This window comes from Leguminivora glycinivorella, chromosome 12 (genome assembly GCF_023078275.1).
Source record: "Leguminivora glycinivorella isolate SPB_JAAS2020 chromosome 12, LegGlyc_1.1, whole genome shotgun sequence".
In the NCBI taxonomy this organism is placed as follows: domain Eukaryota; kingdom Metazoa; phylum Arthropoda; class Insecta; order Lepidoptera; family Tortricidae; genus Leguminivora; species Leguminivora glycinivorella.
In genome coordinates this window covers 4,442,771-4,465,762 of record NC_062982.1, presented here as the reverse complement: position 1 = coordinate 4,465,762, position 22,992 = coordinate 4,442,771, and the positions used below count along the sequence as shown (strand labels likewise).

Genomic DNA, 22,992 nt, shown 5'->3' with positions numbered 1-22,992 from the left:
CGACTGTGGGATATGGGGCAAATTGTGGCGTGACAAAGAGTGGCACTGAAACTTGAGAAGTTTCATGTGCTCTGCTTACCTCTTCATGGGATACAGGCGTGAATCACATCATTCTTCTTGCGTTATCCCGGCATTTGCCACGACTCATGGGAGCATGTGGTCCGCTTTTGACAACTAATCCACCGCTTAGCCGCACTAGTTTATTAGTTTAGTAGCGACTGCTATCTGATCTGTACAAGGAGATATATAATCCCATATGATATACAGCCGTAATGTGGAGTAAGAAAAAAATTCTGAATTTTGAACACAATATCGCATATCGCATTATTACTATTAGGTACTATAGAAAAATACAATAAAAGTCTCTTCGCACGTGTATTGTACGACGTTTTTCAGCACTTGGAAGTTTCGACATAACAAGCAAGGGAAAAAAAGCACCATATGTACTGATAAATTTAAAATATCCTTTTTCAATTTCTTACCTTTCCCACAGTTGCGATATTTTTCTTCATGTTTTCCTACATCAGAAAACGACTCAGGAATCATGACATTATGTACAACAAACTTGCAAATAAAAGGAGTACATACTGTACATATAAGGATAAAGTTACCAATATAGTCCCCTCGCTGAGCCGCAAGCTCGACCCAACTAATAATGCAGCAGACTAACGAAGGCAGCTATTGACTGCCATAATATTTACTACCCCAGGGCATTGCTGAACAGTGCACGGACCGGAGCCTCTACTATGAGATTTTAACGTTTTATAAATGAATTCACGCTCATATTGGGCGTGCGGCGGAGCGGAGCGTGCGGCGTGCATGTCAAACAATTGAAGGCATCGATCTAAACTACCTAGATGCACCATCACGGCTTAGAATGTGTCCGCAGCAAATTGTGCTTGAAAATGTTCTAAGCACAATTGGGCGGTCAGTAGCGCTTCATCCGCCGTGTCGGCAACATGCCTAAGTGCTCCGTAAAAAAGTGCAAAAATAACACCTTATATACGTTGAAAAAGGATGACGTATCGTATTTCCGGTAAGTAATTGTTAATAATTTTATAATGTTATGCATTTGTGGTCAAAATGGCTTCCTAACTTACAAAAAACATTTATTTTCTAGAATAATTAAAGTAAATTCCTTGATTTGGTCTTACGCAGTTTGTCTCTTTCTCTCGCGCTATACTAGTAATGAGCGGACGGCGACAAAAGATGGATGAAGTGGAACATAGTTAAAAATGGAATGATGGAGTCGCTAATTTATATTTTTTGTAAAAGAAGCCTATTTCATATTAATAATGTATGTATTTATTTATTATTATGGACCAATAAGTCTGAAATAAATGATTTCAATTCAATAATATTAATACATATCTTATAAATTACTTTAATTATAAAAAGAAACAACCCGGGAATAGCAAATTCGTTTTTAAGTAATAAAAAAGCTTTTTATTCCAGATTCCCAAAACAAGACGTTGAAAGGGAAAAATGGCGCAAGATTATAGCTGAGGAGCGGAGAGAAGATTTACCCAAACAAAGCTTTGAAAGAAATTATACGTAGAATAATAAATTAATGTCATCGTTCAATTCTTCTTTGTTTTAATAGCTACTTAATTCATATTCTCCAAGTGCACCCTCACACACACCACATACAATCCCTCAACTGTTTACCTTCACATAATCGCTACACATACACTCACTACACGCACACACACACACACACACACATATGTTATATATATACATACCTACACACACACACACACACACACACATATATATATATATATATATACCTCAGTTGACTCTATTTAATAATGCAAACATTGCAAAACGTGGAGATATTAATCAGTTCAGTTGCAATTGTCCCCCAGTCCAAATTGTCCCGCCGTACCTTATATATTTTTTTGTTTGAGATAATATCAATAAAAATATCGTACAGTAAAAACTCATTTTTTTCGCTTAAAATACGCAACATCTCGAAAAATGTTATACCAAACGTTTTGTTCCTTAAGAAATTTTCTATCTAATAGGATTTTTTAAAACAGTTTTTCGCAAAAATACCGCAAATTTCCTCATTCTCGCCTTTCATCTCATAGCGCGACTCCCATGATGCCTCTGTCCATCCTCGTTCCCAATATAAAAATGGCGTTTAGATTGTTGCAGCGCAAACGAAATTAAACTTAAGTTGGTTGCAATAAGACGTAGATTTTTTTAAAAATATGCACACCTGCGATCTGCGGTAATAAAATTTTATGGCTTTCGCGATGATCACATTCATTAATGTCATAACCGCCAATTGCTTGCATTTGAAATTGAACTTTAAGTACTAAGAAATAACGTTGTTTTTGTAAAAAAATGAAAGTAGTTTTTACTACATTGCGAAGTTTTCGTTTGTCAACTGGACGCACACATTTGCAACTAAGCGATCAGACACTTTTGAGTGCCGAATTTGTAGGTGATAGTGTATCTAGAGAAGTTTAAATCGATGATTGAAGGTAATATAACAACTGTCAGGAGTCGACGTTGCATAGAGTGCACGCAGGCGAGTTTTATTGTAAGACCTACTCAGACGTAAGTAAGGCATGAGTGGATGCCCGGACCGGAGCCTTCAACGGGGCGGGCGAGCGTGCGTCCAGCCTATGGCAGCGTCGACTCAGGACACTTGTATGACCTTACAACTAATACGACTTTTAAAATTAAGACAGGACTCGAATCTGTGACCTTTTGAAACACCGGTCAATCGCTCTGACCAACTCAGCCACGGAAGTTTCTGTGTCTGTGTCACGAATGTCGGGAGAGCGTGGAATCTTGCCGAAGGTGCGAATTTATCCTTTAATTTATAAAATTGTAGGCGTTGCTTGATAAATCATGTTTCTGCTTGATAAAAAATATTTTAGAAGTAGCGTGAACTTCAAGAAAAATGTAGATAATTTACGGTTCTAGTATGTTTACAGTTTGAGGGCGCTGTTCACTTTTTCCATTCTATTTATAAATGTAATTTTCCGTGATGTTCACGATATCGAGTAATGTATTCTAAAACGTTCAAAACTCGTGGCAGCGGTTTTGGCTATGAAGAAAATAAGACGTTAATACTTTCTTCGGAACATGGTTCGTTAGGGAAGTTTAACATGGTTGTGTTCCTTCCTGTATTATTATGAGCGCGTTATAGTCTTTGATTTGGAATATGATCAGCTCAATGGCTTTTGCCTGCAGCTAATGATATGAAACGGAAACAAGTGAATGATGAGATGGCGTCATGATCAATGACTTGTCCTCAGTCGTTAGAAATGCCCAATGTCTCCTTTACGCTGATGACCTAAAACTTTTTTATGGCCTGCAGCAACTATCTGACTTCGAGTCTCTCCAAGACGATATTAATCGGATCTATGAATGGAGTATCACTAATAGGCTGCTATTTCACCCTGAGAAGTGCTCTGTGATGTCCTTTAGTCGAGCACGTAGCCCCTTATCTTTCACTTACCGGCTTGGAACGGATCTATTGAAACGTGTTGATACTGTAAAGGACCTGGGTGTCACTTTTGACCAAAACCTCAATTTTCATGCTCACATAAAAGCCTTAGCTACCGACTGCTATCGGAGATTGGGTTTTGTCATCCGTAACGCCAGGGAATTTGATAATCCCGTCGTGATAAAACTTATTTACACTGCTCTGGTTAGGAGCAAACTGGAGGCAGCGTCTGTAGTGTGGAACCCCCACGAGGTCACGTACATCTTGCTTCTGGAGAAAATCCAAAAGGCTTTTTTGAGATTTTTATATAAGAAAATTTATGGGCTTTATCCTTTCCTTTACCCGACAAAATTTCTGCTCGGCACTCTAGGTTTTAACTCCCTGGAAGTGAGGCGTAATTATGCTCTTGTGACCGGGGCATGCCGAATAATACGTGGAGATTCAGACTGTCCGCAGCTGGTCTCGCAACTGGTACGTCTTCTGGTACCCCCTCAGTCTAAAACGCTATTCAATTTTAGGCCGCGTACTCGTGACTTGCTAGCAGTTCCCAAAGCGCGCACTGTAGCGTACAGGAACTCGCCCTTAGTTCGCGTTTTGAAGTACCTTAATGCGCTTCTCAAATCAGCACCTGACTGTGACGTTTTTGCCAGTAGATGGAAGGTCTTATGTGATGAATGTCTGAGGTTATGCGAAGCGATGGATGATCGAGTGTCTTCAGTTAGTTATTAAGTTTATTATGTTAACGTTATTACACTAAGTATTAACAATATAGTATGATGTTTTATGCATTGCACAGTGCCTTAGTGTCTCACTGTAATACTGTGTAATTTGTTTTGAAATAAAATAAAAAAAAAAAAAAATAAAATGGGTGATAGAGAGGTATGGAAGAGACATGCGACACTGCGCCGACTCCAAATGACATGGATAAGGGCAGGCGAATGCTGATGGCTTTTGCAGCTCTAGCGCATGATCGGCGCGACAGTATCTCGTCGCGGCATAGTTCACTCGTCTTTTTTTTATAACAATGTCTTAGAAACAAAGAGATGGACTCGTAACTCTCCCTTTATTCGTCAGATAAATGTACTTCAAAGGAAACAAAGGATAATTATATTGGTCCCATAATGCTAACAGGAAATACTGGAAGGAGTAGTAGAATTCAGGGTCTCGCTTTACTATAAGATTAGTTTGTAAGGCCCTGCTCACCCCGTGTGCGTATGGAGCCCAGTCCATCCACCGAGCAAAGGGTGTATAGCCGCCCGGCTCATAAAAACCCATATCCAAAAAAAAGAATCCGGTAGGTAAGTAAAGTAAGTAAATATGAGAAGAGGCGCGTTCCTACGCACACGGTCTAAGCTCGTGTAGGCGAACGCGTACCATGCTTGTATGAGTGAGATATGTCAGGGCGACTGGTCGCGTTTTTGACAGGCGGTAACTGTGAGGTAGCCGAGTGCGGGTGGGCGGCCCTTTCAGCGGGGAGCGGGAGTGGCCATACTGTACGATAGTACTCTTTATTACACTGTGACTAGAGTTGTGCCTGCTCGTTCACTAAAAAGATCTCTCCCAACTAGTACGATCTCCTAAATGTACTAGTTCGTTCTTTTAGGACATTTAGGACAGTAGTACCTACACTGAGAGAGCGAGAGACAAATTGTGCATATGACGGACAGTAACGCTCTCTGTACTAGCCGAGCGCTGATCGGCCGTTTTCGCGCGCTCTCGGTCCGAGTCAGTCGATTCTAGTTCGGTTGTGGTCGGATCAAACGGATCGCTTTGCTGTCATTGTCACCTCGGCTCTTCGCTCCATTCGCTCCCATTTTGTTGCGCGTGTGTAAGTGTACTAAATGTACTAGAGATCAGAATCATTTGGGAGTAGTTCGGTCTTAGTACAGTGCAGGGAATCGTGTCTTTTGTACTATTAGTACATGTACTACACAAGCCTAACTGTGACAGGGGTTTCGAATACATCGCCCGGCATTTTCGATCTCCTTCCTTCCCATATCTGTAGTACCTATTACGCATCACAGTTCATATCATAATCTAATTGACACGAGCCTGCTCACTCGGAACACAATAACATTTCGTGTGACGGGAATACATAATGTACCTTAAGGAAACTGAAAGATAACGAGTATATTATTGTTTTGATAACATAAAATTATCTTCTAATGAAAATATTTAACTTGTGATATTTTATAGTAGCCACACTACTATACATTGTACAGTCACCGGCATAAATAAGTGATGATTTCTGTACCTCATCGCTTTTAATCGTTTGACAATTTCGTATGACATCTCAAACAAGACGTTAATGTGATAAGGTATAGAAGTCATTACATATTTATGCCGGTGACCGGTGACTGTACATGCTGAGGCTGGTATGGAAGGCCTTGGTCTTTCATGTGCATAATTTATTTCAGTTTTAATTAGATTCCCTTCGATAAGGTACAGCGGGGCAAATTTTGACTGGGGGTCAATTGTAACTAATCCAATTATTCCATTATTACACTATGATGCTGAGTTCTACCACAGTTCTACATGTATCCACAGAACACGCCTACCATAGGCATATAACCAGTGGATCCTCTAATCAATAAAGCAAACATTGTAAAACATAAAAAAATGGACCAGTTACATTTGCCCCCCAGTCGAGATTTACCCCGCTGTACCTTACTCAATTTAATAGAGCCCTTGCGACATAAATTTTAATGTATATCTTATTTTAATAAATACTTTTGTATATTGATTTAGACTAACACGATTTGCACTCATAATTTTAGAACAAAACGGGACTTAATCGCGTAAACACTAACATTTATATTTGGCCCGACGTTTAAATACTATAAATACTTTTGTTCATATTCGTCTCGTCGTCATTACACTTTTAGAAAACATACTTTTGGCAAAATGCTACTTGTCACAAGACATCTATTAATAAAATATAAATTTGGTTAGACCGGGTGCCCTCTATTTCGCCTATCATTAATTCGCATAATTTGAATTCGCATAACAGATTTGGCATAACATAATTGTTCATAACATTGAATAAGCATAATATTAAAAATGCATAATTCTTATTTCGCATAACAATGAATCTGCATAATTGAAATTTGCATACTATTATTTCGTATAACTTTAATTATCCTAAAATGAATTGTCATACTAACAGTATGGAGCAAGCGATTGGATCAATCAGGGGCTGATTTTCCAATTTCGAGCGCTCGATTTTGAGTGTTTAATTTTATTCTGTCTCACTTATTAAGCATGAAAAAAATAGGGGTACCTTAGTACAGCGGGGCAAATCTCGAGTGGGGGGCAATGGTCAATTTCTCCCATTTTTTACAATGTTTGCATTATTAAAAAAAACTGTTTATTTTTAAGAAACATATACCTACATGCAACTATGAACTTATCTGCTAATCTTAAATTAAAAAGATTATTTGAGTTAAGGAGTCTTTATTTTATTTATACATTACTTATTAAGTTTTTTCGTTTTTTATAAGTGTTTTTCAGAAAATAGAGTGTCTACCAGTTATGTAGTAAGCGTGTTCAGTGGGTACCTACATGTAATAATGGAATAATGGAAATAGTGTAATAATGGAAAAAATGGATTAGTTACAATTGCCTTTTAGTCTAGATTTGCCCCGCTGTACCTTACTAAAGAAATTGAAAATGGATAGTATTTAAATAATATCATTTCATCGTTCAGATTTTCACTGATCGCACGTGCCGATACTGATACCCGAGCAAGCGGAAGATTCCAATATTGAACCGCGAGCGTACCGAGTGGTTCAACAAATGGAATCTTGAGCGTTGCGAGGGTTTCAAGGCACATTAACCTTCGTACGTTACGTTAGCACGTTAAACATTGCCACCGAGTTTGAAAACCAAATTTTTCACCACCCCAACACGAACAAAATACTGACTATAAAACATCAAACTAAATCAAATCCATCGATTTCTTCAATATTTATGATTCAAAATCATCATTTATAGGTAAAATTCTATCAGCTAGCTTAAGACATCAAGGTAAAATTTGTATGAAATTACTTTGCACTCTTGTGGATAAAATGCAATTTTGCTATCTGTTTTCGAACAGAAAAGTAAGCCGTTACCCGTTAGTGTGGTGAAAATATAATTTTCTTGTATGCCATTTAAACATTCTACGAAACAAAGTTATGCTTATTATACTTATACCAATTCATTGTTATAGCAATTTACATTATGCGCATTAGCATTATACGAAATCTGTTATGCGAAATAATGATATGCGTATTAAACGTTATGCGTAATAAACGGTATGTCAATTCATATTAGGAGTATTCAGTTATGCGAATTAATATAGACCCGGTTAGACCACGCCCCATAAAAATAAAGGCTATAAAAATGTTTTATTCTAACAATTATGTTTTTTCTATTGGTACTTTCTTTGAAACTAAATCCTGAAACTTTTAGATCGGACATGATCGGGAATTCACTATTACGAGTTAAATCTTTCTGTATCTTTATATTACATCATGTAGTTATCGGCATGAGATTGAAATCAAATTGGTATATAATATGATTGAATTGTATGTTTCTGAATGGAACCTCACGCATTGTTAAACCTCTTGTGAAGTGCGCTTCAAGTTCCGGTAACTAACTTTGGTTTCCGGTAGTAGTTTAATTGATGACTAAACTGTTGGTTTTGGGTTGATTTGGTCTATTGTGATAGTAGCATATTCAACTGACAAGCGAGGAGTATAGCAGAACGAACGTGTTTTGTAAAATGTTAGGGCGCTATCACACTAGCGAGTTGCGAAGTAGTTGAAATCGAGGCGAGCGCACATTGTGTCCGTCGCGAGTGTGCCTGTGCAGCGATCGAGCTCATCTATCCTATTAAATTATACCTACACTGAGAAAATACGTGCTGCTGCTGATCCTTAGGTTTTGAGACCATACATACCTCCATACTAATATTACAAATGGAAAGTGTGTGTCTGTTTGCTTGTCCATCTTTCACGGCAAAACGGAGCGACGAATCGACGTGATTTTTTAGGTGGAGATAGTTGAAGGGATGGAGACATAGGCTACTTTTTGTCTCTTTCTGACGCTAGCTAAGCCGCGGGCAAAAACTAGTAAACGATAAATAGGGGATCTCCACAACAGGAGCATACCTAGCTACTCGCACAGTCCAAAATCATTATCATCAAATATTATCATGTCAAGTGTTGGATTATTACCGTTATCAAAGTTACCTTACTATTATTTACGTGTTTGTCATTATGCTTCGGTCAATTCTGATTGGTTGGAACTAAACAGAATATTTATTATTCTCTTAATAGATGCTCATAATTTCAACATCCGACTACGCCTATCAGCAATAAAGTATCACCTAACATTATCGCAGAAACTGCAAAATTAAAACATAAATTAGATTTCAACTCATATACAAATGGGTTACAGTCACTATGTGTAACTGTGGCACTTATGTTCCTTTGCCAAATTGCCACCAACCGGCCTGTCTGTTGCTGCCAAAATTAAGGCTATAAGTCTTTCGTCTCGCGAATACTAGTTAACTAACAGTGAAATAACTGTTTTAAATACTTTATTGTTATATGAGCCGTCAAGTCTATCGAATATCGTTTATGATGATGGTAATACAATTGTGAGTTGATGTTTTATACTTCCGGATAAATTACCTTGGCCTAGAAACCAGGACATACCCGGCAGTACAAAATTTTAGCGACCCGTATACAGTAAATGTTTGGCCATTAGACACGTTTCTGAGGGAAACAAACAAAACTTAGGCTAAACTCCTTTATGTTCGCCCGACATCGTATTACATATAAGAAAATATATAACAGCACAAGATTATATTCACAGTTTTGTTTTAATTCAGTTAGGCACTGGTCCCACCGCGATCTAGTAAGCTATGAGCTATCGGCTATAAAAACGATCAAAAGATCTCCCGTGCCAATAAAAGAGACACGGCGATATTGATAGCTCACCGCTGGGCGAGTAACTATAAATATCGCCGTGTCTCTTTTATTTACGCGGGAGTGATTATCTTTTGTTCGTTTTTATAGCCGATAGCTCATAGTTTACTAGCTCGCGGTGGGACTAGTGCCATAGGCTGGCGTCTGCTCTAGACCTCATCGGCCGCTTTCAGTGTCACATCGTGAATCGTGATGTGGTGTATCAAATTTATTAAATACAGTCGCAAAAGTGTAGAGAAGTTTTGTGTGTGTCTTCATGACACGTCAACAACACCAAGCAACATCTTATTTTCTATTACAAACTGCTCGGCGCATAAGTACGTAATTTCATATCAGCGTAAATATCATATTATGCAAAAACCATGCCGGAATTCGGACCATTCCTCGACATAAAAGTATTAAATTTCTGCCTTTTCCATCGCATTTGTAGTTATTCTACTCCGCTATTAATAACTAATGGAACCTTTCATCTCCCATCTGAATTCTTTTCACTGATATTTTTAGGGAGAATAGACTTAATATTGAAAATCGTGCCACGGAGCGTGACATGCAAATCTTGTGTGGCTCAAAAGCTCCCTCTGGCGTCAGGGAGCCAAGTCGGCCGTTACTTGCGATTTCCATATTTAAAGTAAAAAAGGTTCTTTACAAAAAGTAATTTTCTGTAATTTAGGCTAATTGCAGAAAGTGACTTGATGTTAAAACTTAAGAGAATACCAGCCAAACGTAAATCGGAACATGGCAAGTATGATGATGACGATAAAGATTTGGCAACCGCTATACCTGTTATGAAAACTGTTTACAAAATACACCAAACACTTTTTTTTCTTATGACATTTGAAAAATAAGATTTTCATATTTTTCTAAGCAGTGCACAGAATCTTTTTCGTTGCATAAAATATCGAGTTTAGGATGTTTACCCAGTTTATTTAAAAGTATGTTATCTTTCCGCTGGGCAAACACAGTGCCTCAATTAATGCTTAAAAAAAGTAAAAAGTGGAAAATATCACTCAGTGTTCCATTTTTCTTCTTAAGAGTTCTTCTGGGCGAGCTCACTCCATCGTATGCCACGTGTTTGCCTTTAGCTTAGTCTGTGGCCAAGAGTAAGCCCATTTATAATAAAAGAAAAAAAAATGTGCCTTATATTGAAAGCTAGTATCTTATACTATTAAACGAGCAATTCTTGTATATTTATTTATTTATTTATTTATTTATTTATTTATATATACCGACGATCTCGGAAACCGCTCTAACGATTTCGCTGAAATTTGTTATGTGGGGGTTTTCGGGGGTGAAAAATCGATCTAGCGTAGCCTTAGATCCCGGAAAACGCGAATTTTCGAGTTTTCATGAGTTTTTCTTTCGCGTTTGTAAACGTAAAATATGGTCCTTAATTTCGCCGCGCGCGCATCGATTCCGCTTAGCTCAGTCGTACGAGGTCGGTCTAATGTACGCAGATAGATCGTAGGTGTCGGGGTTTCGAATCCCGGCCAGAAATTAAGTTTTTGTTTTTTGTCTTTTTTTTTTGTTTTTGTATTTATAAAAGTTTTTTTTTTATCTAAAGATGTGATATATTAAAATAGAACCGAGCGAAGCTCGGTCGCCCAGATATTAAGTTTTATTGAAGTAATAGTACAACTATACCCTAGAATCATAACTGTCTACTTCAAAGTCTTCAGACAACCTTGACAGATTTTATAGGCGCATAAATAAATACTGCTAAGTTTAGTACCGACATCATAATCCTCCTAGTTTATTATGTCTACGAAAAGAAAGTCTATACAGAAGAACACAGCCAAATAGCACTAGACCCTACTTATAGTGTTGTGTTCCTGCCGGTGAGTAAGGCTGCCAGAGCTCAACGAGGGTGCGGTGTCGGTGAGGACTCTTTTTTGCTGTGTAGGTACTTAACACGGAACTAATTTCTTGGGTTGACAACGTGACACTCCTATCCATAGGTGACGGTGACCGCTTTCCATCAGGCGGACCGTATGCTTGTTTGCCACCGACATAGTATTAAAAAAAGCTATTTCTCTTATTGTAAATTAGCTATGTAAAACAAGAAACTTCCTGTAATTTTACTGGAACTTCCCTATTTTACATAAACACAGATTACCTAATACACAGGTGGAATTTGGAGCGGCCCGCTCCGAAATCTCGCAAAGCCCCGCTCTTTGAAAGTTGGTAGTAAAATGCAGGTTTAATTTTGTACGGCGACAACTAGGTAGGTACCTACATATTTAGTCTTTCGCTCTGCACATTTTATATCTGGGGTACGTGTAAAATAATTGTACAACGAGTGTTATAACGAAAGAGACGACATTATTTAATCTCATCTGATCTGATGATCTAAAACTCAGCTTTCAGACAAAAAAACTATTTCGCGTTCGGGATCGATGATTTTCAAACTTATAAAACCCCGTCGTTTTTGCGTCGGTGCAGTCACAAAATATCACATACCTATGCTACGAATTTTAACAGATTCAAAAACGTCCGAAACTAACATTAACCACGCAGCAAATAAATTCAACACGATTTTATAAATGCCACCTACTCAGGGCCCGACAGGCCGACAGGAGATTATTCTTTTGCAAATATCGAGTGATGTGGCCCCTGTTGCGCACCGCCTGGAAACTCAAGTAGTCGGCCCATGAAATAACCTTTTCTGTATACAAATTTGGTGTCTGACACCTTGAAGAATGAAGAGGTTTTTTATTTCTCTAGGTCAACGCGGAAAACGCTGAAAAAATTGTGTACATTACGGCGATATTTTGTCAGTGTTTTCTAATGGACAGCAAATAGTTGGGTACATAGTAAAAGTTGTTCAGCCGGCGGTATTATGTTTCCTATTTTATCACACTGAGAGAAAAAACAACCTGTTTTCATGTTCGTTCAACAAGTTTTTTGGTTAAAATAGCGCCCACGTGCTCTTTGGTTCAAACAACAAGTTAGATTTCGTTAAGTGTAACTAGTACAGTCAAGTGCAAAAATACGTATCGATTTTATCCGCTCAAAAATATGTACCGAGACCTTATTCCGCCGACATAAAGTGCTATGGGACATATTTTTGATAAGTTGTACGCACCCATATTTTTACACTTGACTGTACATTCTACAGGTTACTCGTCATTTAAATCAACAATATATTTAAATCAACAAGTCGCTATCATAAAAGCAACATGACACATATTGTTTTAAATATATGTTTGGCTGATTCAATCAAATATCTTTTTACAAGTTTGACCTTGTTGTTCGGACAAATTCTACTTGTATCATCATTATTGTGATTTATTCCGTTTACTACTTAAAACACTTTTGTTTCAAACGGATAAACCCGCAACAGGCGCAACAAGTCGAACTTGTTAAATTCACAATGCAAATATCTCTCAGTGCACTTATCTATGTGGATTAAGTATCCGTCACGCTTTGGCAAGTATGTTTGTGTGAGAGTGACAGATGTCTTATCCGCGTGGATAGGTAAGTGGCATAAATGGAAGCGTAATACGCCGGCAGGATGGCTGACGATATATCATTTGTCACCTGTCACGTTCTAACAAGTATGTATGTGCGACACATATGACATGGAAAGTGACAAAAACGCGACCATGATACCTGCAGCTGGTGCTGTTTACATGACCTGCTTACAGAGTACAGTCAGACAAAAAAAATCTTTACTTAGTCGAGAGCTGAATCTTGTGTCGAAGGCTAAGATCTACTTCGGGTGGCTGAGCCATCCCAGTAAGTAAGTAAGTACTTACCTATACGCATAGCTGGGCACCGTTAATCAAATAGTTAACTTCGATAATCGTTAATCCGTTACTAAAAAACTTAACTTCGTTAATCGTTAAAGCGATACATTTCGTCAAATTTAACGGAAGTTAAAGTTAATCGATAATCCGTTAACACGTGATAAAACTTGAATTTTACTTGCATCAATAATCCATTATATTGTATTATGTTATACTGTTCAGTACAGCAACGCCTCTCAAAACATCCCTGATGTCAATAGGTCAAAACCCGAAATGTCAACAAATTTGTGTGTTTATTAAAACGACCTACTTTGTTGGTTACCATTAAGGTGAAATTTACTTGAATATTTATATGAATATACTGACTAAGTGGCTTTATAGCATTCGACAAAGTGGGACGTTTTCCAGTGTACACTCACAAATTATCGTTACAATTAGCGGCCCTGACACAATCGCCATGGTAAAAACCTAGGATTCACTGAGTCAACGTTAGTAAAAAGCGAAGCAAAGATAACAATACTGGCTTACATATAACTTCGTATTTTTAACGATCGACATCGGGTTTTTTCAGTAGCGTACACAACGTGTTTTTCGCTGCGCCGCTGGCGCCTGCCATGCTAGATTAACGATTAACGGACTAGGATAAATTTAACGGAAGTTAACGAATCCGTTAACAACTTTTAAAGTTAACTTAAAAGTTAATCCGTTAATCGAAATGTTAACTTCGTTAATTAACGATTAACGGATTAACGAGTTAATGCCCAGCTATGCCTATACGAGAGTGCTCCATAATTTCGAAAATATATGTAAAATTCTAGTAGAATAAAAAGCTCTAACGGAATAGTGGAATAACAAGATTTAGCATAAATTCCTTTATCCACAAAGTTGCCCGCATAGCCGTAGAACTTGGTGTGTACAGTTCACCGTAATTACCTGAATGCTACACTAGATGGGCTATACGAGAGACGGAAAATGCCCAACACAAGGGTAATTCGAAGCTTCACTGGCATTAGATATGAATCTAATATCGTCTCCTATAAATGCCATCGGCTATGTACTGCGTCACATGTCACGCCGCTTGACAATGCCTTCTATATGTATATACTAAATAGAGATAGGTAACTCCGTCTCTAGTATAAACAGAATCTAACAAAAAATGTACCTCTGAACCGGAATATTTGACAATTTTAACGCATTCGTCAAGTTAACAATATGGCCCAAATTGTCAAAACGGAGGTTTACTATTATGGAGGAAACGATAACTGAATGATATCAATTCGATGTCAGTGTACGTTCAGAATGGCTTGGAAGTCACGCCAGTGCTAAAGTTTTATAATCTGCCCTGTTCAAGTAGCCAACTAGGGCTAAGGCCGAGTACTAAGTCCTTTGAGCTTTTCTATTAAACTTACTCTTGACGTGAACAATCCATACTATTATTATAAATGGGCTATTTTTTTTCTTTTTCTGACCGGTTTTTGTAATTACAGGTAGTTTTTATGGAGCATTCCGCAATTTTCGAATTTACTCTGTTTGTTTGCCTGTCTTTCACGCCAAAACGGAGCGACCAACTGACGTGATTTTTTTAAGTGGTGATAGTTGAAGGACTGGACACTATTTTTGTCTTTGCCTACCCCCCAAACAACCCCCCCCCCCTTCTTTTTGGGAATTGGGGGGGGGGGTGGAAGTTTGTATGGAGCTTTCCATAATTTTCGAATTTAACGGGAGCTAGTCTCTCATATCCACAAATGTTCTGCTGAATAACAGAAATGCCCATCAATTTTTTACTACCCGCAAAAAGATTGATGCACACATAGGTGCCACATGCGAGCTATTAGCTAATGCCAGTCTGACCCGGATCCGATCCGGAATATGCTGATAGGCTGCATATCTCGTTTGCTATTTCGTTATTGAATTCTTTGAAGGAGGTTCTGTGTTGGAAATTTTACTGTTTGATATAAATCAATAAGACTGAAAAAAAAATCATACATACATACACCTACGCCTGTTTCCCACAGGGGTAGGCAGAGATATCCCGATTTCCGTTAGCTACGATCCTCTAACACTTTCTTCACGCAGCTTCATAACGTTCCTCATATATTTATGCTCGTCGGTTTCGAGTACTTCTGACCTGGCCTTTTTGCAATATTTGACCAATTTGGTCGAGAAAAGTTCGCCTATGTCCTCTTCCAACTGACCCTTCCACTCTTTTTTCATACACCTTCTTCATTGATCGCCTCTAAACATAAATATTTTCATCAAAAATACATTTAAGCAAATCGCATTTTTCTAGGATAAACGGTAAATTTTGCAACCCAGCTGTAGAATGCTGGTGCCAATTTTAAAATAATAGCACTGCAAAATCTCAGGGTTACCTTGAATTTATCGCTGTCTTTGGTTTGCCGCTTAGAAGAGCTCTTATTGCTTTGTAAGAATTCGTCTCTAATACCTGTAACACTGTAATTTGTGTGTAACGGATTCGTAACTTATGTACCTTTTATCGTCAATAATAAAGATAAATAGTCATCATTAATATCCAATCTGCCAAGGAGTGGAATTGCTCGCCGTTGGCTATATTTTCGAGCTCATATAATCCGGCAACCTTCAAATCTAGGGTGAACAGGCATCTTCTGGGCGAGCTCACTCCATCGTAGGCCACGTATGCCTTTGGCTAGTCTGTGGCCAAGAATAAGCCAATTGTTATAATAAATAAAAAAACCTGTCAAAATATTGACATAAAAGCCATGTTGTGCCATTGTTACAGCGTGGTTTCTTGCCAATGGCATTCAACATACTCTTGTAACATACACCTCCAGTCTACCCTTTTTTTAAGAACTCTAATGTTATTGAAAGAACCATGTTTACAATAAGATTCTTGTGTGAAATATGATTAAAACATTAACTGTCTCTTTCTTCCACAGGGCATTTTCCGCCTCGCCTGCGAGCACGTCCTACGAACCATGCGCCGTGGACGCGAGACCCTCCTGACCCTACTGGAAGCCTTCGTATATGACCCGCTAGTAGAATGGGGCGGCGCGAAGAAGCGAAGAGGGGAGAGGGACCTTAAAGCTGCCGTGGCTATGTTGGCGGTGCGAGCCCATGAGCTGAAACAGCAGTTTGCTGACGTCACGTAAGTTACTTCCATTTTATCTGTCTTCTAACCTCTGAAGTTGTGACGTTGTCTTCACAATGCATTGTAGTGGTGTATAACTCTACTGGAAGCCTTCGTGTGCGAACCGTTAGTAGAATGGGGCGGCGCGAAGAAGCTAAGAGGGGAGAGGGACCTTCGAGCAGCTGTAGCTATGTTAGCTGTGCGAGCCCATGAGCTGAACAGCAGTTTGCTGACGTCACCTAAGTGCACTCAATAATCTAACCGCAAACTTTGGAGACCTACTTTTAAGGGGCATTTATTTGTGTGATGAGCACAGATATTTGTTCCTGAGTCATGGATGCTTTTTCTATGTATATAAGTATTTGTATATTATATATATCGTTGTCTGAGTACCCACAACACCAGCCATTTTGAGCTTACCGTGGGACTCAGTCAATCTATGTAAGAATGTCCTATAATATTTATTTAATTATTTTTATTTATTTACCTTTTTAACTATAAAACTCCCGTGAGACTCATACATATTTAAAAATATTTTAAGCGGGTTACTCACATATTAAGTCGATATAGCGTTCGACATGTTTCGGTTCAATTTCGAGAACCTTTCTCAAGAGTAGCGACCCCGCCTTTACATGTCGAGAGCGCGAACCGAAACATGTCGAACGCTATATCGACTTAATACGTGAGTAACCCGCTTAAAATATTTTTAAATATTTACCTTTTAGTGAATATAATAAATACTACGTGATGATTTGATGAAATACACAGGAGAAGCGGATTTCAAAAGTTTTAAATTGATGGACGGTCCTGGTTCAAATAGAAACGGTTGAATAATTTGCCAGTAGCATATCTAGCACAAACCCGCATAATATAAACGTTGAACAAACATGTGATAAACCGTTGTGTGTATTTTCCGCCAGTTACACATTTATTGATAGATTCAGGGATTACCCTGAATCTATCAGTTGCTGCAGTTAGCAGGCATTCAGCATCATCCTCCTTGCGTTATGCCGGCATTTGCCACGGCTCAAGGTAGCCTGGGGTCCGCAATGGCAACTATTCTCAAGATTTGACGTAGTCACTAGTTTTACGAAAGCGACTGCCATCTGACCTTCCAACCCGAAGGGTAACTAGGCCTTATTTGGATTAGTCCGGTTTCCTCGCGATGTTTTCCTTCACCGAAAAGCGACTGGCAAATACGAGTATCAAATGCACAGCAATTTCGCACTAAGTTCCGAAAAACTCATTGGTACGAGCCGGGGTTCAAACCCGCGACCTCCGGATTAAAAGTCGCACGCTCTTATCGCTGGGCCACCAGCGCTTTTTTCTGCAGTTATTTTTTTTTTTTTATACTACGTCGGTGGCAAACAAGTATACGGCCCGCCTGATGTAAAGCGGTCACCGTAACCTATGGACGCCTGCAACTCAAACAGTGTCACATGCGCGTTGCCACCCCATTAGAAACTTGTACATTCCCTTTTGCTGTGTTAAGTACACAGCAAAAAGGAGTGTACAAGTTCCAAGGAGGGTTCGGGTTGCCGACGACTCAAAGGACAATAAACGGAACAAGTTAGTTCCGTAAGTCCTCCCGTCATCAGCACACCGCACCCTCGTTGAGCTCTGGCAACCTTACTCACCGACAGGAACACAACACTATGAGTAGGGTCTAGTGCTATTTGGCTGCGGTCTTCTGTAAGGCGGACTACCCCAGTTGGGCTCTGCTCTAGATTCGAACGAGACGATATCCGCTGTGCTGTGCCCTACCACACAAAGCGGAATATCATTCGCTATGCCCTACCACCTCCTACAGTTATGCAGTTATTAATTATGATCTAAAAAACCGCCGCGACTTTTCAAAAACTGTACTGGCTGATCTCACTGCACCAAGCACCAACCTTCTATTTGGCACTTATGAGACGCTAACAAGAACGCTAGCTGTTTTTATTCAAATCGCGTATCTGAATAACGGATGCACATTATGTGCACTACAGGAGCTAATTTTGCAAGCTCGGGGTGTGTGCACCGTAAAGTTGCTATCGCATCGACACAGCTGCCAATGTTGCCATACTCGTACTTATCTTAGATACGTGCATCGTCGTAAAGGAATTTTCTTGAGGCTATGAAAGTGGCAACTGAATAGAAACCTAGAAACCTTTTCATTCATTTTCTGGGGAGTTATAGCACGGTATAAGGACGACACAGTAATAATTCTTCTAACAAATTTTGCGCCGCGCGGTTTGTCCTTGAGTAGCGCTCTGCGCGAGCGAGATGCAGAGAGTACATGCGCATCGGATGATGCCGGTCGCGTCAGTACGCGTGGCGCTGCCAAGGTCGCGCGCGTGCGAGAGGTAAATACCGATCGCGGGGATAAACTACTGAGTCGTCCTTATATTGTGGTTATAGTTTCACAAACGGATTCAGACAGAACGATATTTGACCGGTTTACTGAATGATGCCATTTAATTCTCGTGCCTTTCGCTACGCCATACAGCTATGGGCAAGGACGAGCAATAGTTGAATGATATCCTTTATAAGATGTCATAATGATATTAGTATTCATTCAAATTGGCCTGGGAGTGTACGTTTTAAACAATTCTTCGCCGAATCAGTAGAAATTTCCCAAACAATGTACCTACACTCGTTTGTACGTGGCATAAGCTGCTAGTCTACATTTCGATGCATCAGCTGTTGACTGTACTCTCCCAGTGCGCCATAAGACGGGTGTCTGTTTAGCAGCGATCAGCGAAAAGCGTAAGCGAGTTATTTCCTTGCGTGTCAGTGTTTTATGTTAAGCCTGTACCATAACGTCCATAAAAAACATAATCGATGTTGGCAAAAGAGTAGCTTCACCATTTCTATCCAATTTCGCCCAAGTTTTTCGCCAAACCTTATTATTATTACACAATAAAATAGCTGCGTAAACCTAATAGTACAAAATAGAAGAACAGCAACAGCAACAGAAGAAGAGCAGTTGCATTTGTCCCCCAGTCGAAATTGTCCCGCTGCTGTACCTTACGCAGTATAGTCAAACTATGAAAATATCTATCATTTGCGGTATTTCCGGCCGGATAACACTTGCGAGAAAAGAGCGTCTTCTATTCCCTTATCTTAAAGGCCGTCGACGCACTTCAACCTCTCTAGGTTTGCTGGTGTTCAAGTATAGCTATAACAGCTGGACATCAAAAGATTCGACTACTTATTAACTTCTTAAGTCATAAAAACTCGTTTCTATTATTTAGTAGCTGATTGCTAACCGATTGTCGCCGCTAGTCAGACGTATCCTAATAACTAGTGGTGCAGAGTTTTGAGAGTCAAGGTCAAGCCCCGGATTCGACACGTGCAGGGTGCATCATTCGAATTTTAAAATCGCAGCCGGTTTGTTTCGATTGCATAGAAATAAGATAGAAAAACATGTTTGTAAGTATTAAAGTTTTCTAAGTATTCGCGTGGTGAAGCATTTTCATAGGCAGGGTCACACACTAACGTATGCGGAATGAAATCTGGACAAAGTTTTGATATCGTACAGACTAAGTTAATAAATAAACTAAAATAACGTATAAATGTCAGATTAAAGTTTACATATCTGTCATTTAAACTGGTAAGTTTCATGAGTATTGGATTCCTTTTCTCGAAATGATGGTCAATCGAGAAGGACGACCTAGCGAAACTGTTTGTAATTTCTACATACCAATTTTCTGTGACCGAATGCAAAAGCCCGAGGAAAGTTTTGTAGGAAGGGTTAGAAGCTAACAGTCAATTTATAATATTTTTGCGTCCTTTTTCTTTACAAAAACTACCGCAACAAAGCGTGGTTCAAGAAAACATTACAGCATTGGCAAGTTTTCTGGGAGAGATTTGATTAAAAGAAATGTCGGCCCCCTAAGGTACAAAATCTTACAGAGAGCTCGAGACAGCATTCGAATGGGGCAGCGAAAGTGATAAAAATTATCTTGAAGACATGAGTATCGATACACATTCAAAAAAAGTTAGACCTATAGTCTTCAAAAATAAAATAAAAAACTTTGAAAATGCTGCTACGCCGTTAAGTCAAAAAATGTAAAAAACAGCTGTTTTTGCATTTCTGGGTTTATGAATGACTAATAATATGTCGAGTAAATGGAATTTCATGACTAGAAAACTATTATTTTGAGAACACTAATGATCCTACGGTCAAGAATGTGAAAAATGTCGAGCATACGAAGCTTCTTTAAAAAGTTATCACATGGAAGATAAATTTGGACCTTAAAAAATGCTAACATTGGTTTTGTCGACACCGATGGACATAAAGTATCACAAGTTCTGTTAGAAGCTTCACATTGGCGAAAACTAACTCTTTTATTTATCGATATTCAATACATAATTAAAATCACGAAAGATATCAAAAATAAACTATGTTATATTAATTTTATAAGACATTGAATTTTGTCCAGATTTCATTCCGCATACGTTAGGCTCATTGGGTCCTGGATTCGAATCCCCGTATGGACTTAAGTATGTAATAATTAGCAGAGATGAGATGAATGAGAGAGAGCTGAGTCATGACTAGGCATGAAATCCGTGGAGTCGCCATATAAAAAAAATTCGAAGTCTGTCAAAGTCCAACAGTATGATATCATATTAAATATAAATATTTATACATCGTTACTGAGTTCATTTTAATTGTACGTAATTAATTTTAACTAATAATGCTATTATTAGTAAATTTTATCACTTCGAATATTTTTCAAGACTATGATACGAGTATACAATTTTCTGTATTACATATATGTGACGTACTCAATATGAAGGTACCACATTGTCGGCTGTCTATAAGATCATCTTCACATTGAAGTTATCATGAAAATAGCGACAATAATAGCCCTTTCAATTAAAAATGGCACACTTATTGCAAACTCTTTTTAACTTTTATTAGGTCAATAATAATATTAGGTAATAACTAAATAATAAAAATGGATATTATGGGACATTCTTACACAGATTGACTGAGTCCCACGGTAAGCTCAAGAAGGTTTGTGTAATAACTACTATTAACTAGAGTTCAAGCCCTCTTCACTTCTGTGTACGTAACTAGCCAAATGCACAAACGCTTACGAAACGCTCACGATAATATTTCTTTCGTAGCTATATATCTCTATCGCTCTCGCATATTGGCGCTACAGAGCCAGACTACCCTTCGCGGCGTTTCGTTTTCGTTTCGCGTCGCAGAAATGCCATTCGGCTACGGCACCTGGTATCTTCAGTCGGGTTCCGGTTAGAACTACTCACTATCAGACCAAGTGTATAAAGTTCGAATGCGACTTCTGTCCGTAATGTGCGTTGCCGGAGTTTAATGTTGACATTAAATTAACCGATGGCCGGGGCGTGCAAATAAATGAGCAGTAAAGTGACATTGTTACGAGACAGACTATATGTGCTTTTGGCTGCGACTTATTTATACTTACATTGTAAATCTTTCAACTAATTTAATACTATAAACATTATACAACTCGTTGAATACTATAGGAATGTAATGTAGGTAATCTAAGATTAAAACTATACAGAAGTTACCTGGAGTTTAGTGGCCGAACCCAATATCATCGGCGAAACGAAAGCCCACAGACTTCGCTGGTTCGGTCACTTGCTTATGTAGAATGGGAAACGATCGGGCAGTCGTGAGAACGTTCTTGGGTCAACCGGCTGGTGACCGTCCGGCGAGTCGACCTGGTATCGCTGGGAGGACAGCATGGTGGCGGATCTGTGTCGGCTTCAAGTCAGTGACTGGCAAGATGCTGCGCAGGATCGGGACAGGTGGCGATCTCTCGTTTCGGAGGCCAGGATTCAGGAGGTGCAGTCTAGAGACAATTCGTTTAAAATGTCAATAGAAATTTGTTTAAATCGAATTTACCTACATAAATGGTACCACATTGGTCGTTTATAGCACTAACAAGTATAATTATATATTACATCAACACACGGTATAAAATATGTATGATCGTCCGACCGACCGTGGTTTGTAGCTTCACCTCGTAACAAGGACACGTTTCTCTGAATTATTGATGGTGGACACGGGTGATACCTATTATTTACAAACACATCTGTTTACTTGTAGTCTTCGCGCGTATAATATCCACAATTCCACACTAAAGGTCACGGTCAGTACGGTATACACGACATAGAAAAGAATTACAATACTTATCGGTTTTTTATAACACTATCGTTTTCACGTTATCCGATCCGATATCGAATAGAGAAAGGATGTCAAAGACAAATTGTCAAAGATGACGCTTTTAATACATAGAATATCGATCCTACATCGGATATCAGATCGGATAATGTGAAAACACACTAAGGGCCGCTTGCATCAAACCTTCTGTCACCGTTAAAGCGTTCGTTAAATTTCATTGTATGGGAAGTTCCATAGCTGCTGCTTGGCAATGATGTGTCTTTCAAATGTGGTTGATGCAACTGGCCCTTAGTTTACGGCACACACTGTCAGCTATCTTTATAACACATTTGTAAGCTTATCCATCCATTGCAGCTTTAACCTGGTCCGTTCACCTCATGGGTTGTTTTTCCATCCACTCAGGGCCTGGTTCCATTCTCCCCTGAACCACGCTAGGCAAATGAAAATGTAATCTTAAATTTAGAGTATTCAAATAATAAATAATAGTTTGATAAAGCGCACAGCGCGCGCTCCGAAAAGTTTATATTTTA

The 22,992-nt window shown here is 38.9% G+C and overlaps 1 protein-coding gene across 1 annotated transcript in view; it reads left to right on the top strand.

Moving 5' to 3' along the window:
- Positions 1 to 22,992, top strand: part of LOC125231624 (serine/threonine-protein kinase SMG1) — a gene marked incomplete at its 5' end in the record, with an annotated part of 319,651 nt that overhangs the window by 275,585 nt on the left and 21,074 nt on the right. The window contains 1 exon segment of the mRNA XM_048137090.1: positions 16,109 to 16,317. Within this exon segment, the coding sequence (XP_047993047.1) occupies positions 16,109 to 16,317 (209 nt within the window).